Source organism: Gavialis gangeticus, unplaced genomic scaffold (assembly GCF_001723915.1).
Source record: "Gavialis gangeticus isolate Ggan-Ray unplaced genomic scaffold, GavGan_comp1, whole genome shotgun sequence".
In the NCBI taxonomy this organism is placed as follows: domain Eukaryota; kingdom Metazoa; phylum Chordata; order Crocodylia; family Gavialidae; genus Gavialis; species Gavialis gangeticus.
Genome location: NW_017729028.1, coordinates 33463761 through 33479179, shown reverse-complemented (window position 1 = coordinate 33479179; position 15419 = coordinate 33463761). Strand labels below are relative to the sequence as shown.

Genomic DNA, 15419 nt, shown 5'->3' with positions numbered 1-15419 from the left:
CCCCAGTCACCCGGGTTCCCCCTGGCCAGAGCCTCCTTCTTGGTCTGAATATTTTTATTGAAGGAAAATGCTTTGTGTCCCAAGTCAAACCAATTGCAAATCCATGTGAGTCATTCAAGAACATATATGGCCCTGCTACCGGCAAGCATCCCCCACCCCAGCCTGGTCTTCTGATGCCGAGTCCGTGACACGATGGCCCACTCAACCCTCCACAGGACATGCTGGGCAGCGCACTGTGCATGAACCAGAATCACTGCAGATCCACCACATACTTATTTCAGTGCAAGAAAAAATAAGAAAGAAGGAAACTTGATTATTTTTATTACCATTGTTGTATTTCCATTAGTCCTAAAGGTGTAGAAGTTATGTGGATTGGTAGCCATACTACATCATATTATACTATAGTTTTTTTTACATCTTTAAATAATTACAGCTTGTTCAGTTTGGGTTTTTTCCCCCCCGCAACAAATGCACCTCTCTTTCCATGGGACCTTCCCAATGAGTTTGGGAAGCTGCAAACTTTATAGAAGGACAAAAAAAAAAACAAAAAACCCAGAACAAAACCCCCACAGCGCAGTCACAGCTTTAGAGCTCTATTAAGGATTGTTGATCAGCATTAAAGCTCCCATCAAAATGCCTTTAACTCCTCCTGATCAGAGTTTCGAATCAGCCAGTGAGATTGCTGTCTAAATACAGATCTTTTCTGATCACCAGTAAAACAAATGTAGCGGCTATTAAAGATATTGCACTGTCACAAAGAGGAAAGACGATCAGAATTGGTTAATGACCTTTCTAACCCCCTATTCTCCACCAGACTTCCCTCCGTGCCCCTGTACGGCCCACAACAGAGGTCTGATTTTATTGGGACCTGATCTTGAAACTGCACATGGGAGTAACCCCTTTGCTTTTCGGGGGTACTCACAGGAGTCGATTTATACAGGAGATGTTGCAGGATTACGCTTGTTAGGAGGGAATGGTTTTTGCTTTATCTCCATGCAGGTCTTAACGTAACAGGGCCCCGATGGAGCAATGCAAATAATAAATCCTCATCTTGTCTTTCTGAGCATTGCTTGAGCACCCTGAATGGAAGGAAGGGATGGCATTCTTCGAACGGACTGAAGGAAAGGCTCCAGCAGCTTAGTCCCCCGGTTTTGTATCTCGGGCAGTGCCCCAAGATCTCCCAACTTCTGGATTCCTCGGTGTGATGTCCTTTTCCAGCCCCACTCTGGCTCACAATCACCAATTCTGTATCATCTGCAAAGCTTTTCAGTGTCCCATTTGCTGCCCCTCACTCTAACCCTGGATGAGGACATTGCACTGAACTTTGCAAGACAGAACCGGGGCGGTGATGGAGATGGAAAGTCTGTGGGAATCTCAGATGTTAGCGATGGAAACATCGACCGGGTCATGGAAGCTCTCCATCCCCACGAGCCCGGGAAGGATTGCCATTGCCAGAATCACATCCCCTCCCACAAAAAGTCTATGGGACAACTTTCCTCCTAAGAAGTACATCACAGTATCTCCTGCCACGCTTGGAGTGGCCCCATCCTGAAGCCCTGTGGATCCTTAAGCCCAGATACCAGGGGATCAAGAACGGTCCATGGCTGCTACCCCTCTCCCCAGTGCCTGTCAGTGCAGCTCCATTGCAATCTCCCCATCCCACAAGGAAGCTTTAGCAAAGAGGGCTTCGACCTGGCCCCTGTCCGTGCCCCCCTCAACCCACCCAGCCGCCACCTTCGACTTACAGAGGGCCTTTTGGGGTGTTATAGGGAGCTAGGGGTCAGGACAGCCCCTGGGTGCGAGAAGGAAGCTATATACTTTGCACCCCTCTGTACAGGGGTCTAAGTGGCACAATCCCCCCCCCCCATCACACATATATTTAAATGTTTTAGGGAGGTGAATTTTGAATGTGCCAGAGAGGTAGCAGAGCTGGGCAGACAAGATAAGAGATGGGAACCTAGGGACTGATGGGGAGGAAAAGGGACTGAGGAATTTGCTTCAACTGACAGGCTCCCTGAAATCCCCTTGCCGAGCTGCATAAGATGGGCCTTTAATAGGGAAGCATTGGAGCAGGCATTATTCAGCTCTGCAGAGCAAGGGAAACACCAGCCTCTTGTTTAATATTTTAAAAAGAAAACAAAATTAACTTTGCCCTGGGGACATCACAGCTGCTTTCAAATGCTTGCGGGAGTGTGCCTGCCTGTACCCCTTGAACTGCTGCTGGGGACACAGAAGATGACAATTTGTTGCCTGCAAGAATAAGGGCTTTTATAAGGCTGGGCCTGGCAGGGCCGCCAGGGTGTCTGCTTTTGGGGCATGAGGCAGGTACTGGCTGCAGCTTGGCAGAAAGAAAACTGGGTTTGTCGGCAGCGACAGAAAACAAGATCAAAAGAAATTAAATTAACTGTGACAGGTCACAGGGTCGTACACAATCGCAGTACGGCGTCATAGTTATGGATATCATCATAGCACTTCTGAGCTCTGGAGAGGCATCAAGCCAGGCTCGTAGCTGCCTCTGCGGGCAGAGTCCAGCAGTTCCTTCTGGGTGTCTCAGAGACTCCACGTCTCTCGATCTCCCCATCAGAAAACTCACGCTGCACTGTTATCGGGTTTTAATTTCATACAGGCCTTCTCCACGCTCCAGCAAGAGCCTTTTGGAAACGAGATCCCATGATTCAGACACAAACAAAGGAAAACCAGTCACTGTTAAATAAGCACAATCACAAGGTTCTCGGACCCTTTCGGTAACACAAAAAACCCCCCAAAGTTTTGGATGTGCCGCTTGATGTGCGAGCCGAGTTTTTCGTTTTTCAACTGGACTGTCAGAGAAAAGCCACTCGAGCACTGAATGCGTGGCTAATGAAGTCCATGCAACAAGTCCCAGGGCCGGCTCCATTTCAAGGCAGGTCATTGAGTCTGTGCCTTTGGGTGATAACAAGAGGATGGCGTTTCCGTCCAGATGGACCTGGTCAGGAAACTAATGGGTGGTGAGAGGAAGAAAGTGTCTCTGTGCCATCACTTCCAAGACATCAAAGCCTGATATTTTATAAAAACCTGAGTCCCTTCTTTGCTTCTAGCCAGTCCAGAGGCGATAGCTACGATCTAATACGTGAAGGTTTGTTTAAAGGAAAAAGGTCGCTGTCGTTCTGAGACCCAGTCTTCTCTGTTCATTGGGGATTTCGCTCTCCCACACCTCAGAAAAGTTCCCTTTACAATTTTATTAGGAATTGTTCTTCCACAATCATAACAGATGACCCTCCTGGAGACAGGAGGGGGGGAAAAAAGGGAAACCACAATATTGCTTTATTATTGCAGGGCGTCTTCTTTGTATTTCAAGCGGTCGGGAAGTCCATGGGAAGAGGAACAGGTTACGCGGTTATGATGTCTCCGTGGCTTTCAGCTAAGACCAGGCTGTTCCAGGAGTCCTGTTTGGAGTTGGACTGGGGAGACTGGCTGATGGCTGATTGGTAACCCTGCGGGGAAAGCTTCAGGGCGGAGATAGCAGAGTGAATTGAAGATCCGTGGCCAGACATAGCAGTGACTGAGAACGCCTACAAAAAAATGCACAAAGTGAAAAGGAAGGTTTTTTAGGAAACCTGAGCAAGGGCTCAGCATTTCCTGTACGTCGGACTCATGTTGTTACAACAATATAAGGGGGATGTGCACACGTGAGAACATGGGGTCTGCAATGCTGCGCGTGATCATCGGTGCATTTCATCTCATGTTCTCTGTCCTACCCCATTTTTAATACTGTAGATGGACGCATAATTATTTACTGACGGCCACAAGCGATCATTTTATATCCTCAGGCACAAGTTTTCGTTAGCTTTGTTCACAGGCCGTGGAATGGGGTGGGCCACCCGGGCCACGGCCTGACCAACTTTTATCACATTCATTTATATAACCCACAAACACGCGTTTGTCATTCCGGTTAAAACCATATAGCTATTTTTTGAACTGCATAGCTAGCTAAATTAACGTACTAAAAGTTGGTCGGGTCATGGCCCGAGTGGCCCACCGCCTGTTCTGCGGCCTATGGCTTTGTTACCAATTACCTTTTGACCATCTTAGCCTGTCACCGTACCAGAGTATTTGGTATTACATCCAGCTGTAGAATTACATTTTGAAATCAGTTCAGAGTCGCACTTAATTGTGGGGATTTGTCTCATTTATTATTTGAGTGTCTATTTAACATTGATTTGATGTCACAATCTGCAAATATTACACTGAACGTTTTGTTTAAACATCAAGTGTTCTTCTGAGGAAGTTAACTGACCTGAACATTTGTCTTGCTACGATATAACCTTGCTATGACACATATGGCATATCTCCTTAGGCAAGAGACTTCCAGTAAAGGACTCAACAGACAGAAACACACAGACTTCTGTACTGCTGATTTGTCTGTCCCATCACCCAGAGCATCCAGCTGCAGAGAGCTTGCAGGGCTATCTGGTGGCCGAATAATGTATTACAAATAAGCCACATATTACAAGTCTCTTACATAGTGCAAACATTTAGTTTCAATTGGCGGGTGGTCTAACTCCCAGCAATTATTTTTTAGCTTTGGTGTACGTGGGTTTGCACTCTCTGAACCCAAAAGCAAAGTCAAAAATGTCAAATGCTGCCTTATTTCTGGTCAAAACCAGCTTGTCTACACTTGGAAATGTACTGAAACTGCTGGAATAATTATGCCGAATATCTACTTCAGTGTAAGGCTCTGTGTGGACACGCTGATTCTGGAAATATGAGTCTTTGTTCTGGTTTTCCTCTTCTCACACTCATACATTTCCAGGCAGGGAGCAGCTATTTGCATAGCTCAGACTAAGAGCCGCCACATCTCTCACCAAGACCTGTAGCATTGGTACCAGGTACTCTGGCTTTGCATACTTTCCACTTCCTCACCAAGTGGCCCACATGGCTGCCCTGTCACAACCCCAGGGTCACCAGAAACTTAAGGGTACATTTACACTACCTTAAACAGGGTGCTGTGTCACCCTGGGGTGCCTTGAGACCCTTGCAAGGGTGCTGCAGGGTGTCACGCAATGTTAGCACTATTAGGTGAGCAACCGTGGTTCGCAAGGTAAACCAAGACATTTCAACCAGGAATCCGTAGTGTTAAAAAAAATCTGACCTGCTGTGGTCTTTCTGAGTTCTTTGCAACAGAAAATCTAGCATGTTATTTTTTCATGGTCAAAAAATGAGTGAAAACGAGAGCTGGCATTTTCCAAGGGGACCCATGAGTCTAATAAAGCTGAGAACCGCTGCGCTACGTAAAGCAGATCTCGCTCTGCTGAGCTGTCCGTGACAACACGATATATGTCAGAGTCTGTGGGCGTATCTACACATGCTTTTACGCACGCCTAAACTTAATGCGCATTTGCCTTATGCGTATGAAGGCAAATTAGGCACACATCTACACATGCATGCACTAAGGCACATTAACACGGTGTGCAGACCGACTTGGGACAAAAGTTAGTCGCAAATCGGTTGACATACACAGCATTAATGCGCCTTAGTGCATCTATATGTTTGTTAAGGTGCTTTAGCTATTTGCTCCTACAGTTGATACCTACTTTTGCAGGTACCAAATGTAGGTGTGAATAGCCTAAAATTGCCAATTTTAAGGTGCATTAAGGGCATGCACGTGTAGATCCGTGCCCTTACCGCACCTTAAAAATGGCTAACGCGCCTTAAATCATCATGTGTAGACATGCCTTATGAAGGGCATGGCAGTATCACGCGGGGACGCCCCAGCTAGCTCTGGATATACTTGCTCCAGAACAGGAAGCAGTACAGCCATATTAGCTAGGATTAGGGTTAGGCTGCAGACTAATAAGCTTTACTTCTCAGCAGAACTAGCTAGCCACGTCACAGTGCCATGCGGCTATTTTGTTTCTGATGCCAGACCTGGCTCAGGTATCTCAGCACGGTGCCACCTTGTGCTATTTCGGTTTTCAGCAAGATTGCTGCCTCCACGTCTAGGCTCAGAGCCATCACGTGTAGTTGGTGTGGGAGGGGAGATCATTCACTGTTCATTCGTGCTGGCAAAACTTCCCACTGAGGCAAGACATTTACCCCTGTGCCCAAGGCAAGTGGCACAGACTCTTTGCCCTTCTCTAGCCATGGGGTAATACCCTGCAAAGTATATTTCCCCCCAATAGGAATCTCCATACCCTTGGATGGAGATAAAATGGCTACTGTTTCCCTGCACTGAACATTTTGGGAACTTTCTTTCTTTCCCAGTGAGGAAAGCAGATTCCAGTTTGTCTTTGAAGTCTCTTTCCACTGACCTGAGAAATTGGGCTTGGGTGCCCATAATGAGATGAAAGACCCGGTTCTGTCTTGATGGGGCGCATTTCCTCGGTGGTGGTGGTGGTGCTGCTGCTGGGGGTGGAGCTTGTGGTGGGGGTAAGACTCTCGTTGCTGGATGGACCTACGGGAACATGAAATGGTTTGGCTAGGCCTGATCCTGCACGCACGCATGCACATGCACAGGCACACAGGACTTTCTCGCCTGACACTCACCTGCTGGTGCCTTGGATTTGTTAAGGTTCTTGGGCTTGCGCTTCCTTGTTTGAATCCCCTCTTTTCTCATTGCTAAAGGCCTGGGGACCTAGGAACACAGATGCAGAGGTATTTTCAGGATGTGTTTAAAGCCATGGGTCATACTGAGATCCCATCTCTGCCTCACAGGTCCAGTAGATTGAACTAAAAAGCCACAGAGCCCAAAGTCACTGACTGCTTTTGCACAAAGCAAGACCGGAGACCAGCTAATGCTCTTAGATTTGGCTTCAGCCTGGATTTGAATTTTTTGGAACTGAAGGATGTTGGTACTCAAGGCTTTGGCGCCCAGATGTGTATAGCTAAAAGGCACCATCAGATCATCTAGTTTCACCTCCTGTCTTATGCAGGCCAGATCCAGATTTAAGCATATCAGCCAAAAAAAGGCATTCAGTTTTACTGTGAAGCCTACCCTCCACTGCACGTTCTAGTGATGAATTCATCATTAGAAACATGCACCAAATAGGAGTGAGTCAGGTTTAACTTCCAGCCACTGGTTTGTCATATGTCTCTTTGCTTTAGCCCTTTACACAACAAAGCCACCTCCTGCTGCCATGACGGGACTGCAGTCGAGGCAAAGTTTATATCGTACAAGAACCCTGCCTCCCCACCGCCTGGTGTCCGCAAGGACTTTCTAGCATAGAAACCACAGCGTTGATCCATCCTTACCCCATGGAGCTTCATGTATAGCCCGCAGGCATTACACACAGGCTCGCCCTCCGCGTTTCTGCGCCATAGCGTGGTGGTCGTTGTGTGGCAGTTGGCACAGGAGAGGCCGACGCGGCGGGAGGCTGACTGCAATGCAAAGGCAAGAACAGCGTGAACAATTCCCTGGTCTTGACACTGGCTATAAGCATTTCAAATCCTGATGAGAGCTCATGTAGCCTAGCAGCTAACCTTTGGGTTTGTAGGTGTTCTTTTGCCACGTAAAAATGGGGGTGTACATGTAAGTGGGTTTGTACCCATTTTACAGACTCACAAGCAGAGGCCATGTGGGGTAAGGTAGCTTGTTAAAGCTACCTTGGTAGTGGTTGTGAGCCCAGTGGTGCTCCCACTCAGGGATGTGATGTCCCTTCTTATGTTTCTACATAGGCCACACACATATGGCTAGGTCCTACCTGTGGGAAGGGGCAGCTCATAGTAGCTCCAGTGAGCATGGAGCAGGCAGGCAGGACTGAAACGTGGGAGAGAGAAACCAGCTAGCAGAGATGGGCTGACCCTGCTTACTTGTCTCCAGGAGCACCTCCCTACCCCATACCCCAGCTGGCTTGCAATGGGCCAAGCAGCAGTTCCTGGCACTGCTGGACCGAGACCCATGGGCTCCTGAGTCAGAGGCTATCCCCCAACTACCTCAGTTCAGGCCATCTCAATAAAACCATAAGTCTCCTTTTCTTTGGGAGGAAAACCCCACATCCAGGCTCAACTTCTAGCACAAACCCAAGAGCTATAACTGAAGTCCTCTGGGGCTCACAACCCTACTCCTAACTACTGTGGTCACGCTGGACTTTGCCATCCCTATGTTGGGAACCATTGGGGTATGGTGAAGGTAGATCTGCAGAAGGTCAAAAGGCAACAGTTTATTTCCCACTTAGAGTGAGAATCAAACTATGCTCACCGAGCCCACAACTTGGCCCAGCTGGTTGAATTTGGGTTGATTGCGAGTGCCACAACCTGCAGGGGCTCTGATCCAGGTCTACCTCATTTCTGCCCTGGGAACTTGGCTACCAAATAAAGATCCCAAACCTTTCTCCACGAATCAGGGAGTGCGTCAGAGGTGGGCAGTTGAATTGACCCTTTCCTGGCTATGCGAGTTTTCTCTGTGCATTTTGGAAACGGAGCAGGAAGTACCAGGAGCTAATAGCACAATCCCACTGGCACAGAAGCCGATGGCAAAACTCTTCGATGACAACAGTGTACGCTGGAAGCTTTTCTGATCTGGGACCTCACCTTAGGGTCTCAGCCCACTTTTGGCATCGTATAAGCAATACACGATGAACACCATTGAAGCAGATGTTTCCATGCAGTTGTGCTTTCCTTGGAAACATTAGTTAAAATCCAGGAAACTTTAGCAAACTCATGTAACCCACTGGTCCCCCTTTGGGCCTGTTGCATAAATCTGCTGAAGACCTGACAACGGTGCTTTAGCTGAAGGTGTAGCCATTTGTGCTTTGTTGTAGACCCGCAGATCCCAGGTTGAACCCTGGGGGGTCAGACAAGATGACGGCCATCATCACAGTGGCAACTCGCGTAGTTGTGGGAAGCTGGGAAGCCACTCCAGCTTCCCCCTCATCCTTACCTTTTCCTTCCCAAATCCATAAAGACTTGCATGCCTGCCCACTTTGCTCTGCCTTTGGCTGTCATTTTCCTTCCTGGCCTTCTCTGCCTATTGCCTGGAGCCATCCAGGCAGTTTTTTCCACTTGTGTTTTCCTTGGAAACCTTAGTTAAAAGCCATCCGGGCAATATGGACGGCTCAAGACCACCCTACAAACGTGATATGGGTTCTATGTCACCCTGGCTAAATGGGTAAGATGAAGGATGGTTCCTGTAGGAAGGGAAGTCGTTGATGCAAACGTCCAGCAATGAAACAGTGCAGGGAACAAGACTTTTATAGAGTTTCAACCCTGCAGAAAAAGGCAATAGACTGGTGTGACCCAGCGCAAAGGCTTACAAATGCAATCAATGTGTAACTGTATAAAATGGTAACCTTGATCCAGAAGAGAGAGAGAAAGAGAGAGGGAGGAGTACCCATCCGAGAACAGACAAGCGTGGAAACTGTGACGAACAAAAAAAAGGCCTTGGAAAAAAAGGATCTGAATTGCTTTCAACCTCCCAGAGCCTGTGTGAAGATGAGTGACCTGCTGGCAAGCTGGGCATGGATATAAGTGCTTTAGTCTTTTTAAGGAGCAAGTCGTTATAGAAATGAACTACGCTCTGCAAGTAAAATAAAAGCCAGCTTGGACTTTTCTCCAGCCCTCAGAGGGGAGGTCAAGATTTGGGAATAAACGTCCGTAAGGATGGGGATTTTTTTTGTTTCCTTACTCCAGATTTTAGCAGAAACGTTGCACTCCCTATCAGGTGGGGGGCAGGACTAGCTATCCCAGAAAGGCGATGTGGGTCTTAATTCACTACCTCCCTAAATTTTCAAAAGCCAAGGTCCCCATCATGAAGGTGAGCACAGTCGTTCCTCTGCCTCCCTGACACACTAGGACCCCCGGCTTCCTTCGCTAACATTTCTAAATGTAATGAGAGCCACAATGAAGACAGGCAACAGAGGCAAGGACCATGGTACTTGTCCACCCATCCCCTAAATCCAGCATCACAGCCACCATGAGGATATAAGCCCTAACTCCACAGTGCTGTCTGGCACACCCCAGGCTGGGGCACTGGAATGGGTTTGGGGCATCTCTGGACTTTGAATGCCGACCGTTGCTCTTCTGAGCTCACTTATTTGACGTGAAGTAGGCAGGCCAGCCATCACCTTAAGCACCAAGTGAAGGCTGAATCTAGAGCTCAGCAGTACTAGGAGGTGGGAATGTGATATACTTTGGCTGCCAGAGGGCATCAGGAGATTACAGATCAGTACCCAGGGCAAGATAAAGCCAAAGCAGCTCCCTGAAGAAATGATGGCAGATGCTGAGGAATGACTGGAAGGATGCAGCTAAGAGATGTGGCATTTGCGGAGGCAGGAGACAGGCTGGAGGTCTCACAAAGGAAATGTCTCCTCCCCCCTGCAAAGAAACCTGAAGTCATGTAAAGAGAGACAGTTCACCAGCTCCTCGTGGCGAAGCCGTGGGCCTCCAGAGGACTGCGAAGCCACTGCCTCGGCTGTGGCTTTGGGAGGACACGGAGCAAAAGCCTATGGCCTCACCCCAGCATAAATAACTCTTCCCTGAAGATGACCACCTCCCCCACGGCACAAATCGGTGCTACAGCCTGTGCGACTTGTGATGCTGCAGGGCACCTTTCCAGGAGCGCTCTACCAAGGACAGGGCAGGTGCACAGATACCACGTGGATGGGCATGGCGTGGACACCCTCACAGATAGAGGCCCCGAGCCTGCAGCCACAACCCCTTCTCCAGTTCCCCATACCTATATGTCTTTCCCAGCCCCTAAAGCCCCAGGGAGACACCAAATTATGCCACTGCCTTTTCCCCACCCCCTTGTGCCTCTGTCCTGCCTCCTGGCTTGCGGGTACAGAGGGTCACTGGAAGTCATGGAGCTGCTGGAGTATCTGGGAGTCAGGGTTGCCCTAAACTGAAGGAGGCCACTGGTGAGCAGTACATAGCAAGTGGTGGACATCATGTGTACTAAGGGAAGGGTGAGAAGGACCACATCGGAGGCGATAAGGGCTTGGTAGGTATTCATATGCTACAGTTTATGAATGTATAACAAGGTCATAGCTCGAAGGGGCCTCAGTAAGTCATTGAGTCCGACCCCCTGCCCTGGGCAGGAAAGAGCGCTGGGGTCAGACGCCCCCAGCTAGGTGTGTGTCCACCGGCACGGATCTACAAAACCAAGGCCTGGCCTGTCACAGAGCAGGGTGCAGCAGGTAGGCACCTGGGCATCTGTAGGGATCCCCCAGTCCCTTGCAAGAAACGTTACGGCTCCTTCGTAGGCAGTCCAAAGGACCCTGGGATGCACCGGTTACAGACCATCGCATTGAAGCAATGACTGTATGCTACCGGCAGAGACTGAGGCCCAGATGGGTGGATCGGGCTCAGTGAAAAAGAGGAAAGGGAAGTGGTAAGAAGGGAAATGCCTGGCTTCCCCCAGGACCCTCAGCCTTGTTGCACAGGGCAGCATGGCACGTCTGGCTAGCTCCACATGCACCGGTTTCCTGCTCTGGAGTCTGTTGTGCATCTGGGCAGGCTGCCGGGGAGCAGCAAAAGCCTTTTCTTACCAGCCTCCGCTGGGGTTTGATCAGGGGCCGGTTGATGCCGTTCATCTTGTGGTAGAGCCCGCACGCGTTGCAGAGGTAGTGGCCCGTGCCGTCTCTCCTCCAGAGCGGGGTGGACATGGCTCCGCAGTTCACACATTCGCGGCCCTCAGAGTAATCATCAAAAAACTCTGCTGCCAGGACAGGGAAAGAGGAAGAGGGTGGGAAGAATTAGTTAAATTCATTTTTTTTTTTTTTTGAAGCAGGCCGCCCTGGTCCCTGAGTATTTGCACACTAGGAGACTCGCGAGCTCGCAGGGGTTTTCCTTAGAAGCAGCACTTTGTCCTGAGAGGGAACAAGAGGCCTGACAGGCTGGGATTGAGGAGACTTGGATTCTGTGCCCAGCTCTGCCACGTGTTTTCTGTGTGACCTTGGACAAGCTACTTAATCTGCTCTATAAAACCAGGATAAAACCTCCCCACCCCAGTAAGGGTCCATGGGGTTCAGACACTACAGTGATAACACGAGCCACAACACTGCCTCAAAGAGCAGATGCTCAGGCCCTCTTTCCTGAACAAACCCACCCTGCTGAGACAGGACCCGATCCACCCCCCGCTAAAGTCAATGTAAAGACTCATGCAAACAGCCAAAGAGTCATTAAAAACCCCACGTGTGCCTACTGAACGTGCAAAATTCCTTGCACACACAAGTCGGGAAGACACGGGCAGCATCCAGCTTCATGCACACAACAAAGTACGTGTTTGCGGACACAATTCCCCCGCACGTGTTTCAACAGGTGGCTTTCATCACATGCAGCGCAGGCCTCTGCGGCTGAAAACAGGAGCGCGTACCAGGATGCTAGAGTCACCCTGAGCCGCTAGAGGGAGGTGTAAGCCTGTAGATCAGCGGTTCCCAAACTTTTTAGATCCAAGCTCCTGCTCCTCCCTGCCCCCCCCCAAATGCCAGCTCTTCGTTTTCATGTTATTTGACTACAGAAAAATCCTAAAGCAATTCTTCTCTTGCAAAGACCTCAGAAACAGCACAGCAGGGCAGAATGGGTCACATTATGGGTCACACTATGGGTAACATTTGGGTCACACATTTGGGTCACACTATGAATTGACACCTCTGGACTTATCTCGTGAATCGTGGTCGTATGCATAACACGACTAGCATTCCCACGACACCCTGATTGAGAATCACTGTTACAGCTTAGGCCGTGTACTGTCTGTGGGCATTTGCTAGCATCAAGTGTCCATGTGTGCAAGTCTGGCCAGAGATGTCAGCTTGCAAACCATGTTCCTGGAAATGGAGAGATGCCAAAGAGAGACTTCAGCATCACAACCCTAAAAGAGCCCCCAAAAGCAAATCTATTTTGCCTTGGTTTTTGGTTGTAGCAGTATAGATCTAAGGACATAGGCAGGCAAGGTTGTTTGGGTAGATGTGGTATCTTTTACTAGACCACCTGAGTCATTGGAAAAAAGGTTCCCTGCAAGCTTCTGATCTACTCAGTTGGTCTAATAAAAGATCAACCTTCTCAACTGATTTGCCACGGAGGGCCACACTTGCAGCTCTTGGTGTGTTATGTCAAACGCACCCATGCAACTTACTTCCTGCACATCCATTTGCAAAATGTTTGAACAAGATGTCACGTGGGCCACCTCAGCGTGACGACCGGGTTGCATGCATCCCGCAGGCCGCTGGTTGAGAACCGCTGCTCTGGAGGATACAACTTTGAGGTGCTACAGCCCAGTGTCGCTTGTGAAGCAGGTGCCGAGGTGAACTCAGTGCAGATGCTAACTACTCGCTTAGGCTAACTGATCCATGGAAACGAGGCAAATTCATCCATTGCATAGAGATGCCAGGGACAAATTTGGCCCGGACTTGCAAAAGGAGAGAATCTGATAATAGAAACATACAAATGAAGGGCTGGAAGGGACTTCAAGAGATCACTGAGTCCAACCCCCCTGCTCTGGGCAGGAATACTGCTGAGATCAAATGATCCCACCAAGGTGTCTGTCCGGTCTTCTCTTGAAGACTTCCAAGGTTGGGCACAGCACCGCCTCCTTGGGACGTCTGTTCCAGATCATGGTCTACTGTAAAGAAGCTCTTCTGTACATCCAACCCGAAACCGTCCTCTAATACAGGGGTCAGCAACCTATGGCGTGCATGCCCAACATGGCATGCGGCATGCTTTTTACTGGCACGTGGCTGCCTTCCGCCCCAAGAGGTGGGAAGGGGCATGCCCAGATTGAGCAGCATGCGACTGCCGGGGAGCAGCCTTCTGCTGCAGCCAACCCCTGCCACCACTCCAGCACCTTCCAAGGTAGGCATTGTGGGTTTTTCAGCACTCCAGCCAAAAAACCGTTGCCTACCTCTGCCCTAGATCCAGAAAGTTTATTTTGAAACGAAAAGGAGCTAGAGCAGCTGGTCAGGAAATGATTTCTTCCCAGTGGAACAGCTCCATACTAACAGAAAAATGAAATAATGGGAAAAAAATGATTTTTTTTCAATGAAAAAAATACTAAAAAGCTGTCTTAGAATTGTTGGATCAAGTGGGTTTGAGCTGGTCCCTCCATAAAAGAAAATTGCCAACATTTCCCAAATTGCATAATTAAAACTATCTCTGATGGAAAATATTTGATCAGACTTTTTCTTTTTTTTTTTTTTTTGGTTTCTGGTTGCATGAAACATTTGCAGAAGCAGTCTTCAATGGATTATTTTCATTCTCCAGGTTTGTAGTTGTTTGACTCATAATCAAAATTTTATACAGAATGCATTGGCGGAAATGAATTTTTTTGTTTTTTTCATTTTTGTTCAAATGTATCTTAGGGAAATCAGTTCCCGTTTAGCTCTACATATGGAGGCACTGAAATACATCCATCTCTCCGGTTCTATAGCCTGCTTTTTTCAATCATGCTGATTTTCCACAACTCCTAGTGACTTCAAAGGGCCTTCAGGGTCTGAAAATCAGACCATTCATAGTCTATCGCTGTGCTAATGCTTCTGGAAGTAGGTTGCTAAAAATGTTATCGCTATCAAAAGTAACCCTAACGGGAGGATTACATCATTGCACTGTCCAAGCAGCAAATGCTGAGCCAGATGCTGAAGACGAAGCCTACAAAGTTCTCACCTGGTCACAACGCAATACGTGACTTCGGCTCTGTCACCAGGGAGAGATCACAATTGCAGGAGAGATGCATCTTTCCTCGCTGAGGCAGGCTTTACGGTGCTGAAATCCTTTTAAGGACAACTGGGCACGTCTACACATTCATTAATGCGGAGGGCCTACTGTGCATTAAATTTAGCACTTGTAAAATCAAGTACAAAGTAAATGCGCAGTAGGCTGCCATACTGCACATGAGTGTGGTTGCAAGCTTTTGGTGCGACACTTAATGCACAGTGGACTAATATTACTGCACATTAGCATGTTAGCACAACTTTACTGCACATTAGCATGTTAGCACAGCTTTTGCCATGCGCACTAATGTGCAGAAGCATTAGTCTACTGCGCATTAAGCGTCTCGTATAGAAGCATACACTGCCTTTACACAGCACGGATTAAAGTGGGTGAGAAGAGACGGTTTAATATATGGAGTTTAGCATTTGGATATGTCCATTTATCATAGCGATGAATGAGATGGCTGAAGCCAGACGGGTTTCTCAAAAAGATGCTCTCACTCAGCTACATGCTTCTGAGCTGGATGTCAGAAATGAGATTTGGAGGCTCCGGACTGTGCTCTGCTGAGGTCAGGCTGCGTGATGACAATAGCCTGCAGCCTTCAAAATCTTGGCATCAGCAAAAATTAGAAAGCAGCTTCTTAACTGCTCCAGCCGGTCACCCCTTCCCTCCTTGGAGCTCTTCACGGGCTGCGTGTCTCTTCCGACAGTGACCCAAGCTTCTTCCAGGGTCCTACGTGCAGTAACCGTGTGCTCACCTCCACTGCTGGTCCCATGTCCTCCCACTGCCCCTCTTGCTCT

At 48.5% G+C, this 15419-nt stretch overlaps 1 protein-coding gene across 3 annotated transcripts in view; it reads right to left on the bottom strand.

The window, feature by feature from the left end:
- Positions 1-304: 304 nt before the first annotated feature.
- GATA4 (GATA binding protein 4) overlaps positions 305-15419 on the bottom strand; it is a 71386-nt gene continuing 56271 nt past the window's right edge. For 2 of the 3 annotated variants that reach the window (XM_019520916.1, XM_019520914.1), the window contains 5 exons: positions 11463-11632; positions 7231-7356; positions 6526-6613; positions 6291-6433; positions 305-3551 (listed from right to left, as the gene is read on the bottom strand). In XM_019520916.1, the coding sequence (XP_019376461.1) occupies positions 3369-3551; positions 6291-6433; positions 6526-6613; positions 7231-7356; positions 11463-11632 (710 nt within the window). In that variant the 3' untranslated portion in view covers positions 305-3368. The remainder of the gene's footprint in view (positions 3552-6290; positions 6434-6525; positions 6614-7230; positions 7357-11462; positions 11633-15419) is intronic. The other variant, XM_019520915.1, reaches the window with a different exon arrangement.